The sequence below is a fragment of the Patiria miniata genome, unplaced genomic scaffold, assembly GCF_015706575.1.
Source record: "Patiria miniata isolate m_02_andy unplaced genomic scaffold, ASM1570657v1 HiC_scaffold_3, whole genome shotgun sequence".
In the NCBI taxonomy this organism is placed as follows: Eukaryota; Metazoa; Echinodermata; class Asteroidea; order Valvatida; family Asterinidae; genus Patiria; species Patiria miniata.
In genome coordinates this window covers 7133329-7156528 of record NW_024037069.1, presented here as the reverse complement: position 1 = coordinate 7156528, position 23200 = coordinate 7133329, and the positions used below count along the sequence as shown (strand labels likewise).

The following is a 23200-nucleotide window of genomic DNA, read 5'->3' as shown; positions in this document are numbered from 1 at the left end:
CTGTACGAGCCTGCTTTCAGTCAAAAGATATCAATAAGGGTCACATTTAAGATTTAATCTGTATAGAACATCAACGAAAAGAGGTCACGCTTAATTGACAAAAAGGACGACAACATTTCGGTTTAATATCCAGCTTTAAAAGACATTCATCATCTCAAGCCTTCAAGACATTTTTTAGACTGGAATTTCCAAATTCTTCAAAATAATTCTCCTCAATTTTCACGTATAATAGTTTGCTTGCCAGCATTGTAAAAATGTTCATGAAAGTAACGTGACACTAAACTTTTTATGTTTAACATTAAATTTTGATAGAGATATTCCTTGGTTGGTGTTTTCACAGGCCAATTTTTCAAAAAAAACTCCATTCGAGCAAAATCCAAGTCTTAAAGGTGTTGCCACCCTTGTTAATGGTTCTCCACCATTAATATTGTTGCAGCTTGATAGCTTTTGGTAAGACTCATGCAGTAGTAGATCCGGGTTGCTGAACAATCGAAGAACCGAGTATGACATGAACTATCCAGTACATCGGTGTTAAACCAGAAATCATTGTGAATTCCAAACTAATATTTCTTAAAGACGAGCAATAGCCAACTGCCTTTGGGTATCGCACCAAAACATTTTCCATTTTCCTTTCCACGAAAGTGGAAAGAGTTTTTTTTTTCAGAACGATACAAACAATGAAATCGACATCCCGTCCTATTTTTGGATTTTGTTTTGTCTCTTCAATCATAAAAGTATTTAATTTTCACCCTTTTGTATATTTTTCAGGTAAACGAACAAGAACTTTTTTCTTGAAATTTCTAGGCTCTGGACAAGGGTCAGAAAGATCCGATCTGGACATTTGTTTCATAACCAGAAATTGACTTGTTGCAAAACCAACAGTTAGAACATTGTGAAAAAAAATCATTTAGAAATAAGGAGAACCATCCTTTATCTGTAAACTTTTCATTGTGTGGATTCCCTTACTGTATTGTAAACCTTGGTAATTTTTATATTTTTTTTTTACAGCCTGTGACTATATACGTTTCTCTCTGACCCACTGCATGATATAAAAGGCTGCATTGCCATCTTATCAAACATCCCCCGTGAACTGAAGATCATGGAGTCTTGTAGGAGACACTCCGCCCTCTTGTGGGCAATTGTTCTGTCTTGGAGCGTCATCTGCGTAAATGTGTTATCCACATCAGCTGAGTGGCTCGGAAACCTGTCAGACTATGAGTTATCCAGCTTTGACAATCCTGATGTTTTGGGTGAAAACGAAAGACGTGCATCAAAGTTCAATCATTTTGCATTGAGTGACCATGGCGATGTGTATGTGGGAGCTGTCAATTGGTTGTACAGGTTGAACAGTAGTTTGACAGAGATACAGAATGTTACAACCTGTGATGACAGCAGGCCAGATAGTGTGATGCCCTGCCACCTTACAAATAACTACAACAAGATACTGATAGTTGACAGTACTCGGCCAAACAGCCTGATAGCATGCGGTGGTGTGTATGATGGTATTTGTCAGTTACGACAGTTACAGGATATTAGTAATGTGACGATGGAGTCTGTTCGTTACGTTGCTGGGTTTGAGGACGCATCTACTGTTAGTCTGATTGCTCTAGATAGATATGGGCAAGAAATGCTTTATGTGGCTGTTACTTATACCGGTGAAAACGTTGATAATCAAGGACACTTTCTACCAATTACAAGAAGAAGCCTCAGAATGAATGTTTTGTTATCGGGAGCTTACAATGAAGATGTACTCTTATTCAAAAACTCTGCAAATGCGGTACGATTTTACATGAAATATGTTGGATCATTTGCCTACATCGGATTTTCATACTTTGTCGCCTCCCAGAAGGAAGATTTGGATTCTGCCCAGTTTGTTTCTAAGATAAGCAGAGTCTGTCAAAGTGGTCCAAACCTAGACGCTTACACAGAAATTACCCTACAGTGCAGTGGATCAGATGGCAGTGTGTACAGCTTGGTGCAAGCAGCTCACTTTGGACCAGCAGGACCTGATCTAGCGGCATCATTGGGTCTCAATGCAGACGAGCAGGTGCTGTATGCTGTGTTTGCCAAGAACCAAGGAGCCCCGGGTACCAGTGGTGTACCAATCGATCACTCAGCATTGTGTGTGTACAGGATGACGGATATCTTGGATGCCTTCAGAGAAGCAGTGCGGGGATGTATTCAGAATGGAAATACGTACTCTGTTGACTATTTGGATTATTCTTTTTGCAGTACGTTCGAGGTGAGTACAGAAGCATATTAAGAAAGATGCTGCCATTTCTCTAATAAGATTCAAAAATGAATTTCCTGTGCTGTTTTCGAGTTACACCTCTAACAGGTTTTGTTTTCAATTTCTGTTTTTTTAATAAAATGAGAATTTTTAGCAATAAAATGAGACATTGAAGTATTTCTTTCTAAATTTTGAATTATTGGCTGCTAGTAGACAACAATTCGACTCTCACGGAGCGGGTTATTTGTGTCAAAAATGATAAAATCCGAAAAAAAAATATACAAAGTAAATAAAATCCACTTTTTGAAGAGCATAAGGTATGCATCTGTAAATTGCACGTCTACGAATCAAAAGGCGGATTACCTGTACTTTTGTGACGTAAATCCAACCCAACTCAACTCAACCCAACCCAAATGCACAGGTTGCCTAACCTAAAATAAAATCGTCCAGAGTCGTCTTAATCATTGTAAAACATTAAGCACTATATACGTGCAAACCATGCTGCTTTTTCACAACGAGTGAATATAGAATAGCGAAGAGGAAAAACTGCAAAATAGTATAAAATGTAACATTTTGACAATGTATCGACGCCTCTATCTTTCCAGATGGGGACCAGGTCCAGTGTGCGCTTCTTTGCCATCGCTATTCTGCTCTTGATGTCCGTTACTCTGTATAGGCCCTAAATATGCCCCCCAAATGCATAGCAAACTTGTCGAGTAAAGTCAAGCCCTCTGTCCCGCTTCTCCACTTCATTTAAAGGCACAGCGGTTCAAACTGATTCTTTCTGCAATAATGGTGCAAACTATAGGTTAAACCACAGAGGACGGTTGAACAAGGCAACTTTCTTAACAGTCCCCTGGCTGATACATCAATAAACATGCTAAAGCACTCATTCTCGTTTCATCAACGACTCTCCTGGAACTTCCTGGATTAATGTGTCTTGATAATTGCCACTGCCGAACCACGATATTGCTTTAACTGTTTAATCATGTTTCTTGTTTCCACTTTCGTTATAGATTGAAATTCTGGATCGCTATTTCTGCATACCCATGACCAATGATCAAAATCAAACGCCATTATTCAAGTACGCCAAGGGCATAGCCCCCGTTCCATCCACGGCAATTCTAGAGCTGCCTGGTACTCTCATGTCATCCATCATAACCACTATAGAAGTCAACCACACCATCACTTTAATTGGAACATCGAGTGGAGATCTACTCAAGGTAAATTATCCCTAATCGGTTGAATTGTATGACTGAAGGCGTCGTAGAGCCTAAATTGGACTATTTAGCAACAGTTTTATTTCAAACCATTTCGTGTACTTCCCTTGCACTCGAGACTTCAGTTTTTAGCAGGACGCAATTATTCTCGAAAGTTATTGATTTTTAAAAATGAGAAATAATAAGCTATAATTTTGGTCTCTCTTACTAAATTGGCTTGCATGAACGACGCTGCTTAAGCATACACTCAAGGCAAGCAGTGCATGCCGGGTTGACCTTATGTTAATATCCACAAATCCATTTCAAGCTTCTTAACTCTCTATGTACAATGTAGACAGATGTATTTAGGTCCTATGTGTCATCTTGTCATTAGGTTCATATGGAAAGTAACACTGCCAGCCGACTGTATGAACGCATTAGCGTTGATACCAGTCCAGTTCTGCCAGATATCAAGGTTAATGAATCAACACGTGTACTATTTCTCTTGACGGAACAAAAGGTAAGCGCATACCTAACCTGCCACGGAGGACTGCTGTTAACTAAATAATTACTATCTCTGCTCCAGTTAGCTTCACCTGTGGACTTCGCATCGGCAGAAAAAAAAAACTTTGTAGGGGAAAAGGCCAAAAGCTAAGCTGACAAGCACATTTTTTTTTCCAACAACTAGATTTTCAGTCATTTATGAAAAGTCATAGAAACCATGAGGTACTATTATTTAGGCCTTTATCAACTAAGACCGTAGCAATTTGGCCAAATGGACATATTAAACATTACCATTTTTTGCTTCGTAAACTGAAAACCAAATTCAAGATTGAAAGAAAAAAAACACGCAACTTTTCTGCTGAAATCAAATCCTTTTTTCTCTCAACATTAAGATTGTCAAAAAAGTTACAATATGTTTTACACTTTAGTTGGTAAAGCTTCGCGTTGAGAATTGTGGCCAATACACTTCATGCGAAACGTGTATTGGGACTGATGCAGGGAATGATGGAGACCCATATTGTGGATGGTGCACTCTGGAACGAAGGTAAGTCATAGGGGAAGCCACTAGAGTAGTTTGATAAGTAATTTCAGAGTTGTAAGAACGGTAGTCTGTCACCACTCAGACGTGGTGCAACATGTATGGAAATGTATCATTCATGTTGTATCATTGTAATGGTTCTCCTGAAGAATCCTCCTGATGCTGAATCCAAGCCTCCATTACTAAAACAACTACACCAGTACGAGCCCGGCAGTCTCCTGACGACGAAGAGAGCACACTTTTTCGAAACGTGGAGTCAAAGTCAAACGTCGAAGTTGTAATTGTATGTGAAACAAATTTCGTACGATCTATCTAATTCAGTGATGACCTACTGATGTTTCGCAATGAAATCTGGAAAGTAGGACTTTTCTTGTTTTTCAATTTTGGTTTTTGGCTTTTGGTAACTCTCGACTACCAAGCTACCCTGGTCATGATAACATTGAATTCCTCCCCAGATGTACAAGATATTCCGACTGTCCATCACCTGATGTATCTACTCGATGGTTGGCCTACAATTCTGCTCAGTGCATTAATATTAATGATGTAGCGCCCTATGATAACCTACCAATTACAGTCGATGAGCAACAGGTGAGAGACAGATGCATTTAAATTACATCTTTCTTGCATCCGTTTAGGAACAAAAATGAAACCTGCTTTAGAAATTAAACACGTTATAGGCCTACTTCAAAGTGCAAATTTGTAATGGAATTTTCCAGATAGGCGGATAGGTATGTGGAAATATGTATCGTCAATGCGACGCCTATGGTACCAACGACGTACATGTATAGGGCCTAATAATTTTAGTTTTGCTTCACAGGGATCTCCAGAATTTAAATAGGTTTTCCTTTGTATAAAATTATGCGCAATTTATTTGCTGTACTCTGAATGAATTTAGGCTTCGTATAGTGAACGGTATATTTCATATCACCATTTTTATTATGTTCTTAAATTTGTGACTCTCTAAGAAAATATTTTATCGCGAGTCAGAATGATACAGAATGTCGTGCTTCATGTACTATACCTGTCGCTCATTCCCAGTCATTTGAGCTCACTAAATGTTATTTTGACTCTGTCTTTAGTACCCCTGACCAATGGAGCTAACTCTTGGAGTTCATTGAATATTAATAAAATAAATATTAGTATTTAAATATATATATTTTTACTTTCACTTTTAGATCACCCTGACTGTGCAGCAGTTACCTGATCTAGGGACAGGCCAGAGTTATGAATGTCATTTCGGGTCATTCGAATCTCCAGCTACGAAGAATGGTGAAGTACTAGAGTGTACATCACCTCCTAGTGATGGGATACATGCCATTCCGCAAGGAGGCAAGTGCAATAAGAGACGTCCATAGGATGTTATTTATGGCAAAATATACAGAACAAGCATTCAAAAAGTCGACTTATAGTTTCCTTCTTGTCCATTCTAGAATGAAATAAAGCTTGTAAATCAATCGCATTATATCAACAGAGGAATGTGATCGTAGGCAGTACAATATGGTACATTGACGTACTTACTGTTAGCATTAAAATGATGTCTACATTTGGTACCCACAAAAATCGATTTGAACTCGTAGTAATTTAAAAATACACGCTCATTTTCGAATTGTCTATTGCAACTCATAAACGAGGTGGTTTTGTTCTTATCTGTTGCTAAGATGATGCAGTACACGTAGATTTGAGTGTTGAGTCATCTGAAACTTCAGTTCAATTCATAGACACCGACTTCTACTTCTATGAGTGTTCAACGCACACCTCGTGAGTATTAATCAGTTGTATTTGAAATTCAATTTGTTTTCCTTTAGGTTGCTTAAATGCATATTTTTTTCCCAGTACGTTTGCCTGATGATTTTGTTTAATCTCTAAATAATTCAGTTCTCTTTGGTTGTTTACGTAGCTGTGTATCCTGCGTTGGTAGTCGTTGGGCCTGCGATTGGTGCGTGTTTGACAACAGATGTACTCATGAAAACTCCACATGCACACGTGCTAATGAAATCATCATTACTGGAGATAACGTGAGAACAAAATACAAAAGCTAGGCTGATATTTTTTTAAGAAAAAAAAATATTATTTTGCTTAAATCTCTTGATTGTATAATCCTATATGTCGACTATTCGGTAAATATGTATTTTGTGCATTACTAGTTATTGAAAACGAAACTATATAATTGTCATGTACTCCTATATTTTTATTTTAGAATTTAGCTAATCTTTATCAGATGTCTGTTGATCATGAGTTAAAAATTGAAGCCGATGTATATTTTGGGGAGGCAATGACATATACTTTGTTGTTTGTTGGCGTTTACCTACAGAATCCGACTGCTTCTGCAGTCACAGGACCTGAGGTTTGCCCTCAGCTGCTGAACCAGACCGCTGAAGTTCTGCTTCCTAATGACATTATGAGGAGCATAACTGTCATGACTACAAACCTGCCAGACGAAGCTGAGGTTTGTTTATTAACACAACTAACACAAACAACGACAATCCGTAACTGATGTCAACGTTAACCCCCGTCTATATTCCCCTATCAGTGCCTGATAGTGACATTTTCAAGATTTCGCTGAATCCAGTTAACACCTTGCTTAATTCATCCCCTGGTAGAAGAAAATACAATTTTTAATACTCTTTCCCTTTCTTTCTGCATGTGCAGATTTCTAGCTATCAGTGCAGCTTAGACATTGAGGGATCGCCACAGGCTGTTAATGCAGATCGCAATGGAGATAGGATCACATGCCAAGATAAGGCTGTAAGTTACCCTGAAACTTGTATTTTAGCCTTGGATTGCTAATTTCTTTAATAAAAATGAAAGCTATCGCTCATTTTGCATACTGGCCTTGCACAATGTTGATGTTGTAGCTTCAGGTATTAAAAGGTAAAGTTGCTTGCTTGCTTCAACAGTACACCTACCTATCTAATGTTGAACAAGAGATGGAAGTGGGACTGTCTGTTTCATGGACTGACACAAGCGGTGCTGCGCACATCCTAGATGACATACATGGATTTGATGGTAAGGAATAAAGACTGATTGATAATAAGTTGAGGAGATTTACTCTTTCGTCAGTCTAAAATATTTATATAAAAGAGATTATTTCCAAAACGTGATAAACGTCAATTTGTTACCTATAAGAGTCATACCCACTCCTGACTGCCCAAAGTCAGTATCGAATTTAAGAATACAACAAAACGCAAATGATGTTTGTTTAATATTCTTTAAAGTTCAGAACCGTGCAAATTCCTTTTTTTTTAAATGGGTATATCGCGTTTTTAAAATAAACTCTTCATATGCTTTTCTTCGTTTAATATCAACAGTTTTGCATTGGAAGTTGGTCTTTAAAATATTGTTAAAAGCCATGAGATTATCTAGTATTCTGCTCATATCAAACAGTAACGTTGTACAAGTGTGAGGTCCAAAAGCCAGACTGCAGCCGTTGTGTTACAGCCCGCCCAGTGCTCGAATGTGTTTGGTGTGGTGCCATGCCGAGCGAGTCTGGTGTTTGCAAACTGAATGAAGTTTGCAGTGAAACTAGAGTGACTTTGGATAACGGATTGAACTGCCCTGATCCAGTTCTGAGCAAGGTAAGTAATATACAACTCTCCAGTTGAATATTATTCGCTTTGAAGTATCTTGAATATTCCAGTCGAGGATACGTCACACAAAGTATCAAAGATTGAAGTCACCAAATGAATCACATCTCGTATCCATTTGACCTGCCTTTATGACAAAATGAAAAAAGGGAATTTCGTTCTTGTGCAAGATGAAAAAACAACAACCATTCTTATGACTGCATAAACAAAGGCGTAATACCCACTAGTAGGCCGATATGGTTGACTGCATATAAGCCACTAAGTAGAACAAATTATCTTTGAAGAGTTATGCATCTTTACTAAAAATGTGTTGTATTGGAATACATTATTCCATGATATTTGTACTTGCTTTTGTGTGTTATGTTATTATTGTTTCCAAATCACGCGTTAGGTATTTCCCTTGACTGGGCCCATTGAAGGCAACACAGTCATAGATGTGATGGGAACTGATATCGGTCGGAGATTTGAGGATGTCGTGTCAGTGATGGTTGGCGATCAGCCCTGTGATCTGGCTGGATTAAGCTCAGACTACCAACTCGGAGCAAGGTAGGGTCAAATCATACTCCATGCAAGGACATTACTTCTCTTTTGTTGCCATGTTGTGGAACATTGTAAAATTGTAAAAGTGTACAGAGTGGATAAGGTTTTGCTGAACCTCCTTGTCTTAATGTCACATTATCACTTTATATTTCAGTGTCAGCTGCAGAACGAGACCAGAAAGTGTAGGAGCTGAGTTGGTTACTTTAACAGTCACGGGTGCAGATGGTACAATGCAACACAGCTCAGGAACAGTCAACTTTAACTTCAGAGTAAGTCATGTCCTGCACGCACTCGTCTACATTGACTCAGCCACTGAGGAACCTGCTTGGAAAAGGAACAAGCGTCCAAGAAAATGTGTTTACACTGAAATAGTAATCACGGAATGTAAATGAGCACGAATGAGGTCGTTTCACGAATGTTCTTTTTTTAGCAGTTCGGCACCACATTATGTCAGCTGGAGCAATGATAAGATATATTTTAGCTGAATAAGTTGATAATTTGACATCAAAAATGTTACGTTTGAGTTGAGGATATTTGGAAAAATCCGAGGCGTTTGAGTGAATTTCCTTAAACGTATCTCAGATTTACGTTTGAAACGTCAACATTTTTAAAATCAATAATATTCGAGGATGCTATGCACGATTATCTAGCAAATACTTACTTCAACAATAATATAATATAACAATAATATAATTGTTGTGGAAATTGTGTGAGGGACAAACACAGTTCTAGAAATGTTGTAATAAGATGTATTTTGTTAACAGGACCCAGCTATTACACATTTCCAACCCCGCCTTGGCCCAGAAGCCGGTGGGACGGCAGTGAGTGTGAATGGTACAGCTCTCAACACAGGACGCGATATTGAAGCGTTCATCGGCGACTATCCTTGCAACATAACAGGGTATTGTGTCTCTTTCCTAATACACAGTGTTTTGTACGATAATTATTAATTCAGGAAGAAGAGGGATCTCCCCAACATTGGTGCAATCTTTAGTTTCAAAAAATCATTTCGACTTCTATTAAACTTCAGTTAAAAGGATTTTCCTTTCCCACCTTTGTGGAGGGGATTTTGTTAGTTATAGATTTTATTATAAAAATCGACTTTATCCTATTCTGTGGAATTGCTCTAAATTCGTCCAATATCGAATTACCTTGAGACATTGCTATTCATCCATTCAGTATTAATATAAGGAGCATCACACACAAAGATGAATTCAAGTTTACGCCAGGCGCGGTTCTAGAGCCTATATTTTTGGGGGGCTAGTGTGGATCCTGAATTTTTTGCCAGAAGGCGTGCTGAAATTTAGAACGGTTTTTATCAGGCCTCCGGGGGAGGGGTGGGGGGGGGGGGGGGTGTCGTACCATATTTTCTATGGGGAGCGCTGGTAAAGTCTTACAATCGGACACACTGTATTACCAAACGGTGGACAAATGCCCCCTTCAATTTTTTCTTTGGAGGGGGGAGACAAGTTGCATGTGACGTCAAATTCCTGAATTGGTTACTGGCATTTTTTTCAATATAATTTTTTTTTTGGGGGGGGGCTAGACAACATTTTTGGGCCTAAATACTCCCCCAGCCTCCTGTAGAACCGCGCCTGGTAAACATCTCTGCAGAAAACTTAACTGTGATTTTTTATTTCTTCCCAAAATTATTCAGCCAACCAGTTAAATTCATGCTAGAATGCACAACCACTACTGGCCAACTCGGATATCAAGGTGTTGTGAAAGTCTCCTTTGATGGGGCCATGAGAACCTCATCAGATATGTACACGTACACTGAGAATCCCACCATTACTGAGGTGTCTCCTCTGAAAAGCATCGTTTCGTAAGTCTACATGATTTTTTGTCTTCATCTGTTTAACTATGGGCTATATACTTCAATTGGTATCATCCACATTATCTGTAAACCATTACAGACTGTATTGTCCATAGAAAATGTCGGTGTTTTAAAACTTTTTACATGCGAACAAAAAATGAGAGTAAAAAGAAATTTTTGTCTAGGTATTAGTTTTGTGAAGTGTTATGTTTCTATTGTAAGGCAGGCTTTCAAGACAGCAAGCTTGCAGCCAAATTTGTGCTTGATTGTTTTAAGAATCAGTGAACAGTGAAATATTACGCTTTATTCTAAACTTCAAAATGTCATTTGCTCAAAATATCTGAAGTGAACATGTGCGTATACATTTCTAAATTGTTTAAATTGATTCTTTACACCAACCAATATCTTTCAGTGTATGAAATGTATTTTCAGTATTTGCCATCGGTATTTCTAATTGTCAGGGGTGGTCGAACTTTGACGGTTACTGGCACTTTTCTAAACACAAGTGGAAACCGTAAAATCGTTGTCAGTAATGCAAATGAGGTGAGAAATGTGTTATACCGTCCTATCCCTGCTCAACTTCCACTTAACCACCGATCACAATATATCTACTTGCTCCACTCTTCCAACATATATAATTAGGAAACTGTTTACATCTTCTTTATTGCTGAGTTACCGCGAACGACCACTTTAATTGTGAAAAGGGCAATAAAGGTACTATGTAAAGAATGACAGCCATTACATCATTAAACACATTTCTGTTTTGAAGTAGAAACAAAGAGGGGTGCCATTGTCAACCAGAGCTAATGCTGAACAGAATCGTCAACTGACTGATGTGGGTCTTTATTTTGCAGGAATGTCAAGGTGAATCTGCAACAGAGATGCGATGCCCGTCTCCTAACATAACAGACCTCGACATAAGCAATGAAAACTTGACCTTTGGCTTCATCATGGATGGGGTCACTCAACTGTTGACATGGTCTCAGGATAACGGTGTCGACTTGGAGTACTTTGAGGATCCAATGTATAACAAATTTGAAGGTGGTATGAAGGAAAAAGAAGGAGAAACCTTGACAATCACGGTTGGTATACGCGTGTCTTATTCTATGCGCCTATCCTTTCATTGTTTTTTCTGTCTGTACAAAGATATGGGGCCTGTCGGTAAACGTGCACAAAGCACACTTATACAGTGCTTTGTAAAGTGAAACGGGGCCCGCCCGATAGTCCGAAGTTCCGATAGTCCGAAGGTTCTTTAGTCCGAAGGTTCGATAGTGCGAATGCACAAAATGTCCATAAGAGGGGGTTCGTTAGTCCGAAAATGAAATAAGGTTCGTTAATCCGAAGGTTCATTTGTCCGAAGGTTCATTTATCAGAAGGTTCGATAGTCCGAATGTAGAATAAGGTTAACCAGTCCGAAGGTTCAATAGTCCGAAACGAAAATAAGGTTCAATAGTCCGAAGGTTCATTATTCCGAATTGACAATAAGGTTCGATAGTCCAAAAAGACTATAAGGTCCGATAGTCCGAATCGACAAAAATTGTCCGATAGTCCGAATCGACAATAAGGTCCGATAGTCCGAAGTGTCATACTGACGAACCGTGTTGCCCATTCGGACTATCGATCCTTATTCTCATTTCGGACTATCGAACCTTATTGTCTATTCGGACTATCGAACCCTATCGTCTATTCGGACTATCGAACCTTCGGATTAATTAACCTTATTCTATTTTCGGACTAATGGGCCCTTCGGAATATCGAACCTTCGGATTATCGAACCTTCGGACTATTGAGCATTCGGACCAACGAACCTTCGGACTAATGACCCTTCGGACTAAAGAACCTTCGGACTATTTGGGCTGGAACCAAGTGAAACACCTCTAATATGTGACTCAAGGTAAATTTAAGTTGATATCTCTTCCTCCTGAATCAAGTGGATCTTCCCAAAATACAGTAGGCCTATCTTGGTAACTCTTGCTGAGTTACAAAACTTCATATCAAACTCAGATCAGTCATTGCAAAATCAAATGTAAATATGGTGTGAATTAAAAGTTAAGGTTTTTTTTTTACCTCAGTCCTCACACGGTGTGTAGAAGTACATGTACATGAAAAAACGTCAGAAGTTCGTACGTGTGATACAGCCATATGACCTTCATATTTAGAAATAAATAAAAGTGTTGAGCATTAATTGTCACAACCGAAAAGACTAAACTCTTCCGAAATACACCAATGCAGATACCAATAAATTTCCTTTAAAACAATTAAACTTGAATTACCTTTGGATGCTTAAACAGGGCAAGCGGATTGACAGTGCCATCACAGAGGGAGAAATCATCGTGACGATCGGCGTAGAGAGATGTCCCGTTAGCCTGATCACTGATTCAGCACTCGTTTGTGAATTGCCCGATGAGGCACCAGCAGCCAGTGACTACATGGGAGAAGATACCGGGAAGGGTCTGCCTGTGGTATGGGTAAGTCAGGGGGCGGATCCATTTTTGAATTGGGGGGGGGGGGTAGCTGTCAATTGTTTTTTTCTTTCGAGATTTTTCCTTCTTGTGCGGCCCCAAGGGGGATGTTTATCCCCTTACCCTCCCCGTATAGATCTGCCACTGTACGCCCTTACAGACTTGCGGGTAATTTTTTATTGTGCTAATTTGATATTATCCTTAAAAACATCTCAAAGAAATGAAGTTTTTCTGAAGCTTTTCAACAAAATTTTAAGTACAACCTTGTAAATGTGAAGTTCTTTCACAGTTTTTGTTCAATTGTTTCGACATTATGAATAGTAAACCAATTCGAAAATTGGAATCAGTATTTCTCCGGTCAAAGAATTTCATAATATTCGGTCATTACACTCCCGAAATCTGAAGAGAAGACCCCTCTGGCTGTAAAATTACCAAGAAAAGCGGCTCATCTAGGATAGAATATTATTGAGCTAGGTTTAAACATTGTTCCTCAGATTGATTGAACATCTGTATTACTCAATCCGAAAGGTTCAAAAACACCCAACATTCGGCCAGTTCTCCCAAAAACGTAATTACACTACTTCGTCATTGTTGATTGTTTCTTCAAAAGTGGTTATTATACTGTCGACATTAACAAATTGGTTAAGTCTATGTCAGTTATGTTGAATCGTTTATTCAAGTCTATGTTGAATCGTTTATTATTTCATTTGTGTTATTCCATAGGTTCGCCACAATAACTTACAATTTAGGTTGGGCTATTTGGTCTATCCCAGTACGGTGCCACTTGTCGCTATACTCGTACCGAGTTTGGTCATTCCACTCTCCATGGCGAAACTGCTCGCTGCTACCTTTTTGTATTGCAAACAATTGCAAAGGAAGCGCACCCACGACCGAAGACTATTGGGCAGGATAGTGGCGATTCATCTCGGTAAGTGCTGGTGGCAAGAGATGACTTCAGTTTACTCGAATATTTAATTCCTGAGTGCTAGAAACAGGTGCACAAAACTGTGGTGAAGAGAGAGTATCATCTCAGTCTATATGAGTATGCTCTTGTAAGTTAAAATCACTTGTTTGCAAGACGGCGAAATGGTAAACAACACGAAACCCTTTCAAATTTCAAAGCCAATTATCCTTCATCACTTGTGTCTACCGGCTACTTATCAATTTCTAATTTTCAAACATAATTATGATAGTTTAGAAAAAAATTAAACAGTACGTAGCTGCACATCTCCGTATTAAATTATGTTCTACTTCTAAAAAAACTCTCAAGATGGCTGCTAACGGGCAGCCAGTTTTGATGGTAAAATACATGGCAAAAGAATTCAAATGGCGTGCTCCTCATTTAACTGTATATTGTCAAGTTGTAGACAGGATGAAACAAATTTCTCTACAAAAACAAAAATAAATATAGAACTCTTTTGTCAAGATTGTGTTTACCATTTTAGACAACTTGTGAATCTTGTGTAGCGTGCAAAGGTTGTTTTGTCTGGTGATTTGTAAGCCTGAACGTGCTCGTAAACTTACCACTATATTACGTTATTTACTGTTCATGCGACATTGTATCTCTTTTCTTCAGAAATTGATTCCCACGTCAAAAGACGCAGGTGGTATAGATCCCAGAAACAGTCGGAATCTGCTCAGCCAAAACAAAAGCGCATTGTCCTGAACAACAAGGTCAGCTTCGTTCCCGACGACATTCATATCGCCTTCAGCCAACTGGAATTGGGGGAAACTCTCGGACAAGGTAGTGACTTTGTACGACGAAACTATGAACATTTCATGAGTTCAAAGTGTAAGCTGTTATTTTACCTGAGAAAGAGAGGCCTACATAAAGGGCCGTGTGTGCAAAGCGTTATTGGCGTGATTGAAACACATTTTCACGTTTCGATGTTTAGGAAATTATTTGGACTCGGCCAGTCGCTGGGTCTGTAAGTCGGTAGGTCGGTTGGTCTGCCAGCTGGCTAGTCTTCGTACCAGCAAAAGATAATCAGCAAAGATGAGTATAAAACACTTGAATAAATTTTACAGGTGCATTTGGGCGTGTACTGAAAGCTGTTCTACACGATACGTCAGGGGAAGATCAAATTGTGGCCGTAAAGACAGTGCAAGGTTGGTGATGAGAATGTCGGCCATTTGTGAGAGATGTTTTCTATGACAGTATCATGGATTCAAAACAAAGCATTGAAAATTGTTCCTCGGTTAAAAAAGGGCCCATTTCAGAATGGTATGCATTTTGGTCTTGATTATACTTGTTGCTGATTAGAGTTACAGAAGAGGTGTTGGCTACCGAGAAAGAGGAACGAAAAAACATTAATCAATGTGCGTCTTGAATGAAAGAGCCGAAAGAGTCTTTTCATTTAGAATTGCGAATTGTTGGTTGTAAAATGTTCTTGAACTGAATTGAATGTGTCTCTGGGTTATTGCTTTTTTCTGGTGATGAAAATAAGTTGAAATACAAGTTCCTGTTTTTGTGTTGTAGCTTGGCCAAATGTAAGTTGGGCGTGCCAGTTATCACATATAAATGCCTTACTTTTGCATGTATAGACACCTCGGACCCGAAAAATGTGGTGAAGTTCTTGGAGGAAGGCCTGATCATGAAAACCTTCGACCATGTCAACGTTCTGGGGCTTCTGGGGTTGACCTTTGACGCGGTCAAAAACCCCTTGGTGGTGATACCCTTCATGGCCAACGGTGACCTCAAGACATATCTGGTCAAGAAGAAACAGGTATGTAGTCAAGAGCGATCAATGTCGATAATAAATAGAGGAAGGTTTGATAAAAGAATTGGTGATGAGTGGCATGAGTTTGGAACTCACTTAATGGTGATTTTGGTAGATGTTGTTACGTTTGATAAATAATAGTTCACTCACGAGATTTGTTAAACAAAATGCTGCCCCATTTCGTAAACCGTATGTCATGTGTTTTGTTATGAGTGTGTAGTATTTATTTATTCATTGGAGGTTTTTACTTTTAATTTAGACCTTGGCGACATCTCTGCTGATGAGGTTTGCCTCACATGCCGCACTCGGTATGAGTTACTTGGCTCAGCACAAGTTTGTCCACAGAGATCTTGCGGCAAGAAATTGCATGTAAGTGTATCCTCTCTTCTATGTCATCCGGGGCTTTTACACATGTCTTTATATATGTGTTTAAGTAAAAGCAAAATGAATGTTACGAGAAATCGGTCAGCTGTTTCATCGAAAATAATGTTAGTGCACCAGAGATACCAATGGACAGGCATTCGTTGAATTAACTCCAGAGTTCGAATTAATGGCATTGCAATTCTTAAATGATGTGACCCCAAAGTAAGATCAACGTTTAACAACCTCTTTAGGGTGGATAGTGATCTTCTGGTGAAGATAGCGGATTTTGGACTGTCCCGTGACATGCACGAATCGGATTACTACACAAGCGGCGATGCCCAGGCTAAGCTGCCTATCAAATGGATGGCTCCCGAGTCCATGGAACGTCGAGTGTACAACGCCAGGACTGACGTGGTACGCAATTAAATCCATCTTTGATTGGAATGTTAGATGATGTTTAGATAAAGATCTTAACGGAAAAGAAAGCAAAACACATCTCTTTGCGTTCTGTGGAACTATCCTTCGAAGAGAAACTACATGAACTTCGATGTCCGGTCATGAAACGTCAGTTTATTGATAATTTACATAGGGTATGTTTTCAAGGCGCCTGACCCTCATTAGCTGGAGTATTTCGTCTTAAGACGCCCACCTCGAACTGATTTCTAAGTTAACTTAGTAATGAACGTTTTTATTTCAATTTGACACAAGATCTCATGAAACAGTTCAATAAAGACTCAAATACAATGTAGTTTGGTCAATCTTCGTTAATCTTGGCTACCCTTTCCAGCTCGCTCATGTCAACTGTTCGGTAGCTCAGTTGAACAGGCATCATTCGAATGGTCTCTAACATTGACAGATATTTGTCTTCTTTGGTTTTCTACAGTGGTCATATGGTGTACTCCTGTGGGAGATTTTCAGTAAGGGTGCCAAACCGTATCCAGGAATTCCCAACCAAGATGTGTATGATATCTTGAAGAGAGGTCAACGCATGGATGCTCCCAAGAACTGCCCGCCAGAAATGTATGTTCAAACAGCGGTCACCATTACCTTTAAGTAATAACACATCTAATGCCGTTTTAACTTCTGTAAAAGTATGCACGATTCTTTTATATTTTACTCAAATTTTTCTGAAGGTGAAGGGATCTTAATGCATTTTTTTTTACCCCAAAGGTTTAACATAATTGAAAGTAGGTATAACACTCTCTAGTTGTGAGAAACAGTGTAGAGTGTTTTGTTTGGGGTTTCAAATGAAAAAAGGGAAACTCAGTTCTCAAACATTTCTCTCAAAAATGTAGGGTCAATGTGCTTGAGTAATCAGTAATGATGGAAAGTGTATTGTCAGGGGTTTCAAGTAAAAATGCAAACACATTTTGATATACGATCAAGCATGCAGCATCTAATGATTCTTGTTACATTTGCTGACTGATACAGCTACGGCATAATGGTACGTTGCTGGCAGGACAACCCCAAGTCACGTTGCACCTTCGTCCAAGTTGCCAACGAGCTGGAAGAACTGTTGGAGGGAGACCGTGACTACGTAGCAGCTCCTAGTGCGGGTGTGGTTGGTCTGCGACCCATCGAACATCGCGAAGAACCTGGTGTCACAGACGACAGCTATCTGGTCCCGATGCAGCAGGAGACCGCCTTTGGTGCTGACGGCCCGTGTAGTGACAGAGAAACCAGCGGGAGCCATGCGACCGCCACCCATGATCCCTTGGATTATGTCAATAAAATTGTCATTAGATAAGTGACGTGCGAATTCCCAGATAAGAAGTATCCGAAAAGAAAATGGTTTAAAGAAAAAGTCTGTTTCAAGTGGCCAATATATTAAAATCATTATTGATCAAGATGGATCTATAGGATACACTCCTTGCTCACTTTCATTCCTAAGAAAAAAGATTTGACCTTTCTAGGTTTTTCTCTCCGTGTATTGGAATGAAATGTTTACAATATATAGAAGGTGGCAGGCTTAACTAATAGCTAAAACATGGCTTTTTAAGCGTCTTAAACCAGTGCCAAATGCCTTTTTTCTTCTGCGATTGACATTGTTGTTTATGGACACTGGTATTTTAATCTGAGGTATTACTGTTGTTCACCATCATTGAATGAAACGTTCACAGATACGTAATTTGTATTACTTCATAATATTCTGATTTCCCGCAAATGAGTGCAAGATTAATTTTAAAGATAAAAATGTTCGAATTTTATAATAATACTTGAACCGTTTATTCTAAAATACACAGTGATTTTCCAGTATTGTATTATATAACTATTAGCTTCGTACAGTACATTCCTGTACAAACAGTGAAACAATAATAAGCCATACAATGTTTATTTGCAATTGATAACTTGCCGACTGGGAAATTTCCTTACGGATTCCTGCAAGTTGCACAAAACATTTATATAAAAATGGGTGAAGTTATCAATAAATTATCGACTGTCGGTATCGCTATAAAACTAAAAATTGGAGCAAACACTAATAGCAATGTTATTTTATTTAACGTATTGTACACAGTTGTTTTCAGCATTTAATTATTAAGTTAAATAGTGTATTACATAATTGACATAATTTGTATATTTGGAACACCAGTAAAGACCTATATACTTAGACAGATGACACGTGCATATGCATTCTTCTGCGAAATAAATATAGAATGTAACTCATTTCATTGAGATGATATCTTGTTTACCTTTAAAAGTGTTTAAAAAATGGTGAAAGGAGAGTGTTCTGTCGAAGGTGCAAAAAAATAGCAATTTTGAAAAGAAGTTATTTAAGCAAGGTAACGGAAGCTGCTCAATGGTTGCCAGTTAATGTGGAAAAACAAACTGACTTAACAGGTTAACAAAATACCAGAATAAGTTGGTTAATACCTTCGAAAGATTTATTTTAAAAAGTTGCAGAGTTGGCGATCTAACAATGATTGTAGCCTTTTTAGCACCGAGTGCTGTATAAATGCTCATACATGTATTCGATTTTCATTTGATTTGATTTAATCTTGCTTTTGGATCATGATTCATTCGATACAGATATATATATTTAATCACCTTTTTATTCAGATTATTAGCATTGCAATGGTATATTGCTAACTTATAGTCAACATTGAATTTCTGTTTAAAATGTTAAGACAAATTTTAGTTCAGATGTGTTGAATCACATACATTTCACAGACAGATCGATTTATCCAATGACTTTCTTCTTATACTTGATATGCATTTTGTAGAGTATTTTTGGGGAGCAGGGTTGTTTGATTTGAATTATTTTATTTTAATCATTAATCTAAATCCTGGTTTAAATCAATACAAAAACGACTAAAATCGGCATTTTTAATTTGAATGCTCCATCTGCATATATTCTATTACATAATTGACATTACTTGTTATATTTTCAATACATGTACATGCAGGCCTGCTAGCTGACTAAATATCTGTTCTAACGCAATCGCGTGTGCACAGGTTTTCGCTTTAGTAGAGACATTGATTGAGGGATATTCCATTGTCAACACAACTGTACCATTAGACTCTCATGAAAAAAAAATGGAATCCCTTTGAATTGGTATTCAGTGGAGATTCATATATTCCTACAAACTAGTCTGTGAAGACAGACGCCACGTGCATATATGCATTATTTTGCCAAATTAATATGCATTCTACCTTATGTAAATTGCTGCATTTACATATATTGCATCGTGTTTTTCATATGTGAAAGGAGAGGCATCTATTAAAGCTGTTTCAAAAAATAAACACACCTTTGTAAAAAACCTCTTAATGTAAGGTAAGAAAAGCCGCTCACATATGTTGCCTCGATAATGCAGAAACACAACATGACTTAATTGCAACTTTTATATGCGATATATTCGATATAATTCTATACGCTTAGTTGACTACGTTTATCTGAATATAATATCATACTGCGCAATTTAGCATATTCAAGCTTGTAAGTTGTATTTGTAGGCCCTACATGATTTTTGGTATTATGGTTACAGACATGAAAGTTATGTGAAAGCATGTCCTTACCATATTTTGGCAGGAGTGATACTATCCGGTTCGTAAGTGACTGCGTCATATACACGCGCGCGCCCCACTGATCACTAGCGCCCATTGGCTAAGCACTCCAGATGCACTTACTTCCGGTTCCATTGGTTCCAATGCCACACCATGTGCAGAAGCATGGTTAAGTTCAAATGACGTCACACTTACACACCGGATAAAGAGAAATGAAATACACTGCAGTGTTTTCACTCAGTATTACAGAACTGTGAGTAAAGCATAGAATACAACTCACATCTTTGGAAAAGGCCAGCACCAGTCTGATTTTCATGCAGTGTTAATTGGTTTGTACGACTAAGTCCATCCCACCGTAAACACCTGAAAATGCATCAAGTAATAGCAAACTACCCTATTATTGACTTTTGTATAATGAGATTGGGGAAAATCCGGGAGACTCAAATAAAATAGGTTGTAGTCACAACATTGATACTAAAGACAGCAAATGCAGTTGAAAACGAATCTAAACAATGCAACAACCAGATAAAACCGTCCAGGGGATATTGACCTGTAAACACCGCCGGTTGGCTCAGGATTATACACGAAATACTTCCCAATGTATTTCAAGTATTACATTAGAAGTGTCGCTTGTATGATACTTCTAACGATGCAGAGGAACTGTAGCTAAGGTACTTTAAGGTTTGCAAGATGTACCTCATGCTCGCCTTCCTTCTCATCAGTGTTGAGACTGCATGGCAATGAAAGCGTTCCTCCTAACAGCGTTGGATTGGAGTTTTTAACAAAGTGGGCGGGGCACTCAGAAAAGACGCCTCAGATTCCCTGTGGGATAAATATGAAAACGGAGGATGACAAATATATTCGTTTGTATGCACGTTGACGTCTAGAATTGTTCATCAGTTTGAAAAATTGATTTGAGGAGGATCCAATGTTTCTCGTCCTCTCTCCTGTCGCATATACAATGTTCGTTCAAATTCGATTCGATTCATTATCGAACAATATTTCAGATAAATCGTCAGAGTTTGACGAACTGACGAATCTGTCCAGAACCGATCTTACAAACAATTTAGTATTGTTAAATATTCTAACATATTTATGATTGTTTTCATGATGATCTGCTAAAAATTAAGACAAATACATTCGCCGTTTGTTAAAGAGGTTGTGGAATGCTCGAAGACATTTCCGTCATTTTTCGGGTATATGTAGCCTAAAGTGTCATGAAATAAAAACGACTATTGTTTCTGTCATAAAATGAGTACAAAACGTACTTTTGAGAGCTGTTTTCAAGTCAACCTCTTTAACTACGCTATAGTTACACAAAATGGCGAGTTTGTGGATACTCGTTTTTGTGTGCTTTTGATTAAGTGACGTATCCCGATTCCTTATCAGTTCTAGAACACAATATTTTAAAAAGACTTGACCAAAACCCAAAGCTATATCTGAAAAAGGAGGATGTCTTTCCAGCCTGCGCTCTCTGCTAGTCATGCGCACAATAATAACGCCATACACCGTGTCGCACCGTCTGCTAATTACAAGCTGGAGTATTTTGCAGTCAGACCTAACTAGACTAACAACACGTTTGAATAAGTGTGAGACGGAAATTTATCAAGACACAAAAGTGAGTAAAATCCATGAAAATGACATGTGAAACAAAACAATCTATCATTGCCAATTTGACCAGTATTACCTGTGTATTAGTGATCAACCCTAACGTATGCACCAGGAAACTAAAGTCGGTTCCCATCGTGTAAAAGTACCTCTCAGGGAAGTAGTTCAACCAAACCTTTGTTAAACTTGACACCGTCTTTGTAGTGCTTCTATAATACAGTCAGTGTTTACTTCTTCGAAACCAATGTAGATTAGTATTTGTCCAGCACTCCAGCAGTTGAATACACGTATTGTTAATATCGCCAGTTTGCTCCCGGATATTTATTTGCCCTGCAGTTGAATATGCGTAATTTTAATAGCGTGAGTTTACTCACGGAAACAACTTGTGGTAGTTCGTAGCTGGAGTCGCTCCCATAATGACGACATACCGTAGCAATTATATATGCTTCGAGCTTAACAACCGTGACTTCACCTGTACATAATAAGTCATGTTTTGTAGAATTGTACACTTCAATAGACTTCTCTTGCTACTGCATGTGGAGTTGAACATTTTGGGTTTTGCGAGTGTAGGCTCAGCTGTTCATCAAGGACACTCATCTGTTTGTTGTCTCCAGTTATTCCTACACAACTCTTGTCAGTCGGGTAGACAACTCGATCCTTAGCTTCGTGATTTATCCAGACATGCTGGGTTTATTGCCAGAAAACGTGTTTGCCATCTCGTAATGCTGGCATTATAAAAACAACAGAACCGGAGCATAACTGAAAACTAGACAGAGAGGTTATTGCGTGTCATGACGTGTCATGATGCAATACTGAATTTCTATGGTTCCATAAGTTGTTTTACGGATTAAACGGTGAAAAAGATTAGGACTACACTCTCTTTATAAAGGAATTGTATTCGGATATAAATGGAAAACAGTACAAGTTAACCTGACATTTAGATTAATCAAAGTAAAACAGAACATTCTTTGAAATAATAGTCAACAATAAAAGGGAAAATTCATTGTGAATTGGATTTATTTTCGTCACAACTAGATTTCTTGTCAGTCTCAAGAACTATAGAAACCAGTCAGTAATTTTTTAAAAATATTTTGTTCATCACAGTAACAACTTACACTGAGTGTACTGTCAACTGAGCGAGTTCACCAACCGTTCAGGGAACTGTTAAAAAGACCTTGAGTTTCAACACCCGGAAACGAAACCCCAAAATTTGAATGTAGAAACTCAGCTACGGCAACTTAACAAATGATGATCGTTGGCCCATGAAGAAACCTTTCTATTTAACATGTTTTTCTATCAATATGCGTATACAGTACTGCACTGCGCACCCTATCGACATTAGATTGTTGCCACTCTTGGTGTGTTCATGTTGCTGTGGCTATGTATGGGCTGAGCGGCAGAGTGATTTAACAAACATGAACAACCTTCATTGGAGTACCGACAACAGCATCAGTCACTCAACTTTTGCTCTTTAGACTAAGCAGAGGGATGTTGAGGAGAATCACTTCGCACACATGAGACCGCCTAAACTACTTCAACTAGCTGTTCTGCGTCTAGCCCATTTGGCACGGTTACTTGTGGCGGTTAACGCAATGGTCACACGTCAAGCTCTGTCATAGATGTGACTGCTCTCG

General features: G+C 38.5%; 1 protein-coding gene across 1 annotated transcript; it reads left to right on the top strand.

The window, feature by feature from the left end:
* The first annotated feature begins 1091 nt into the window (after positions 1-1091).
* Positions 1092-17703, top strand: LOC119738537 (plexin-B-like). The gene is made up of 27 exons (XM_038213442.1): positions 1092-2242; positions 3247-3453; positions 3824-3949; positions 4362-4477; positions 4927-5059; positions 5647-5800; positions 6130-6229; positions 6369-6486; positions 6783-6917; positions 7121-7216; positions 7369-7477; positions 7856-8046; positions 8447-8601; positions 8750-8864; positions 9360-9496; positions 10253-10420; positions 10873-10954; positions 11266-11493; positions 12703-12879; positions 13597-13801; positions 14450-14617; positions 14902-14982; positions 15418-15599; positions 15853-15962; positions 16208-16370; positions 16840-16976; positions 17388-17703. The coding sequence occupies exons 1-27, from the start codon at positions 1100-1102 to the stop codon at positions 17701-17703; spliced, it is 5052 nt and encodes a 1683-aa protein (XP_038069370.1). The 5' UTR covers positions 1092-1099.
* The last annotated feature ends 5497 nt before the right edge of the window (positions 17704-23200 follow it).

What these genes read in the sequence shown, in the direction of transcription:
- LOC119738537 (XM_038213442.1), top strand. Translation starts at nt 1,100, where the DNA reads ATGGAGTCTTGTAGGAGACACTCCGCCCTCTTGTGGGCAATTGTTCTG. An exon ending in CTTTTTGCAGTACGTTCGAG is followed by an intron (nt 2,243 to 3,246) that starts GTGAGTACAGAA and finishes CTTTCGTTATAG; the next exon opens with ATTGAAATTCTGGATCGCTA. An exon ending in GAGAAACCTTGACAATCACG is followed by an intron (nt 11,494 to 12,702) that starts GTTGGTATACGC and finishes ATGCTTAAACAG; the next exon opens with GGCAAGCGGATTGACAGTGC.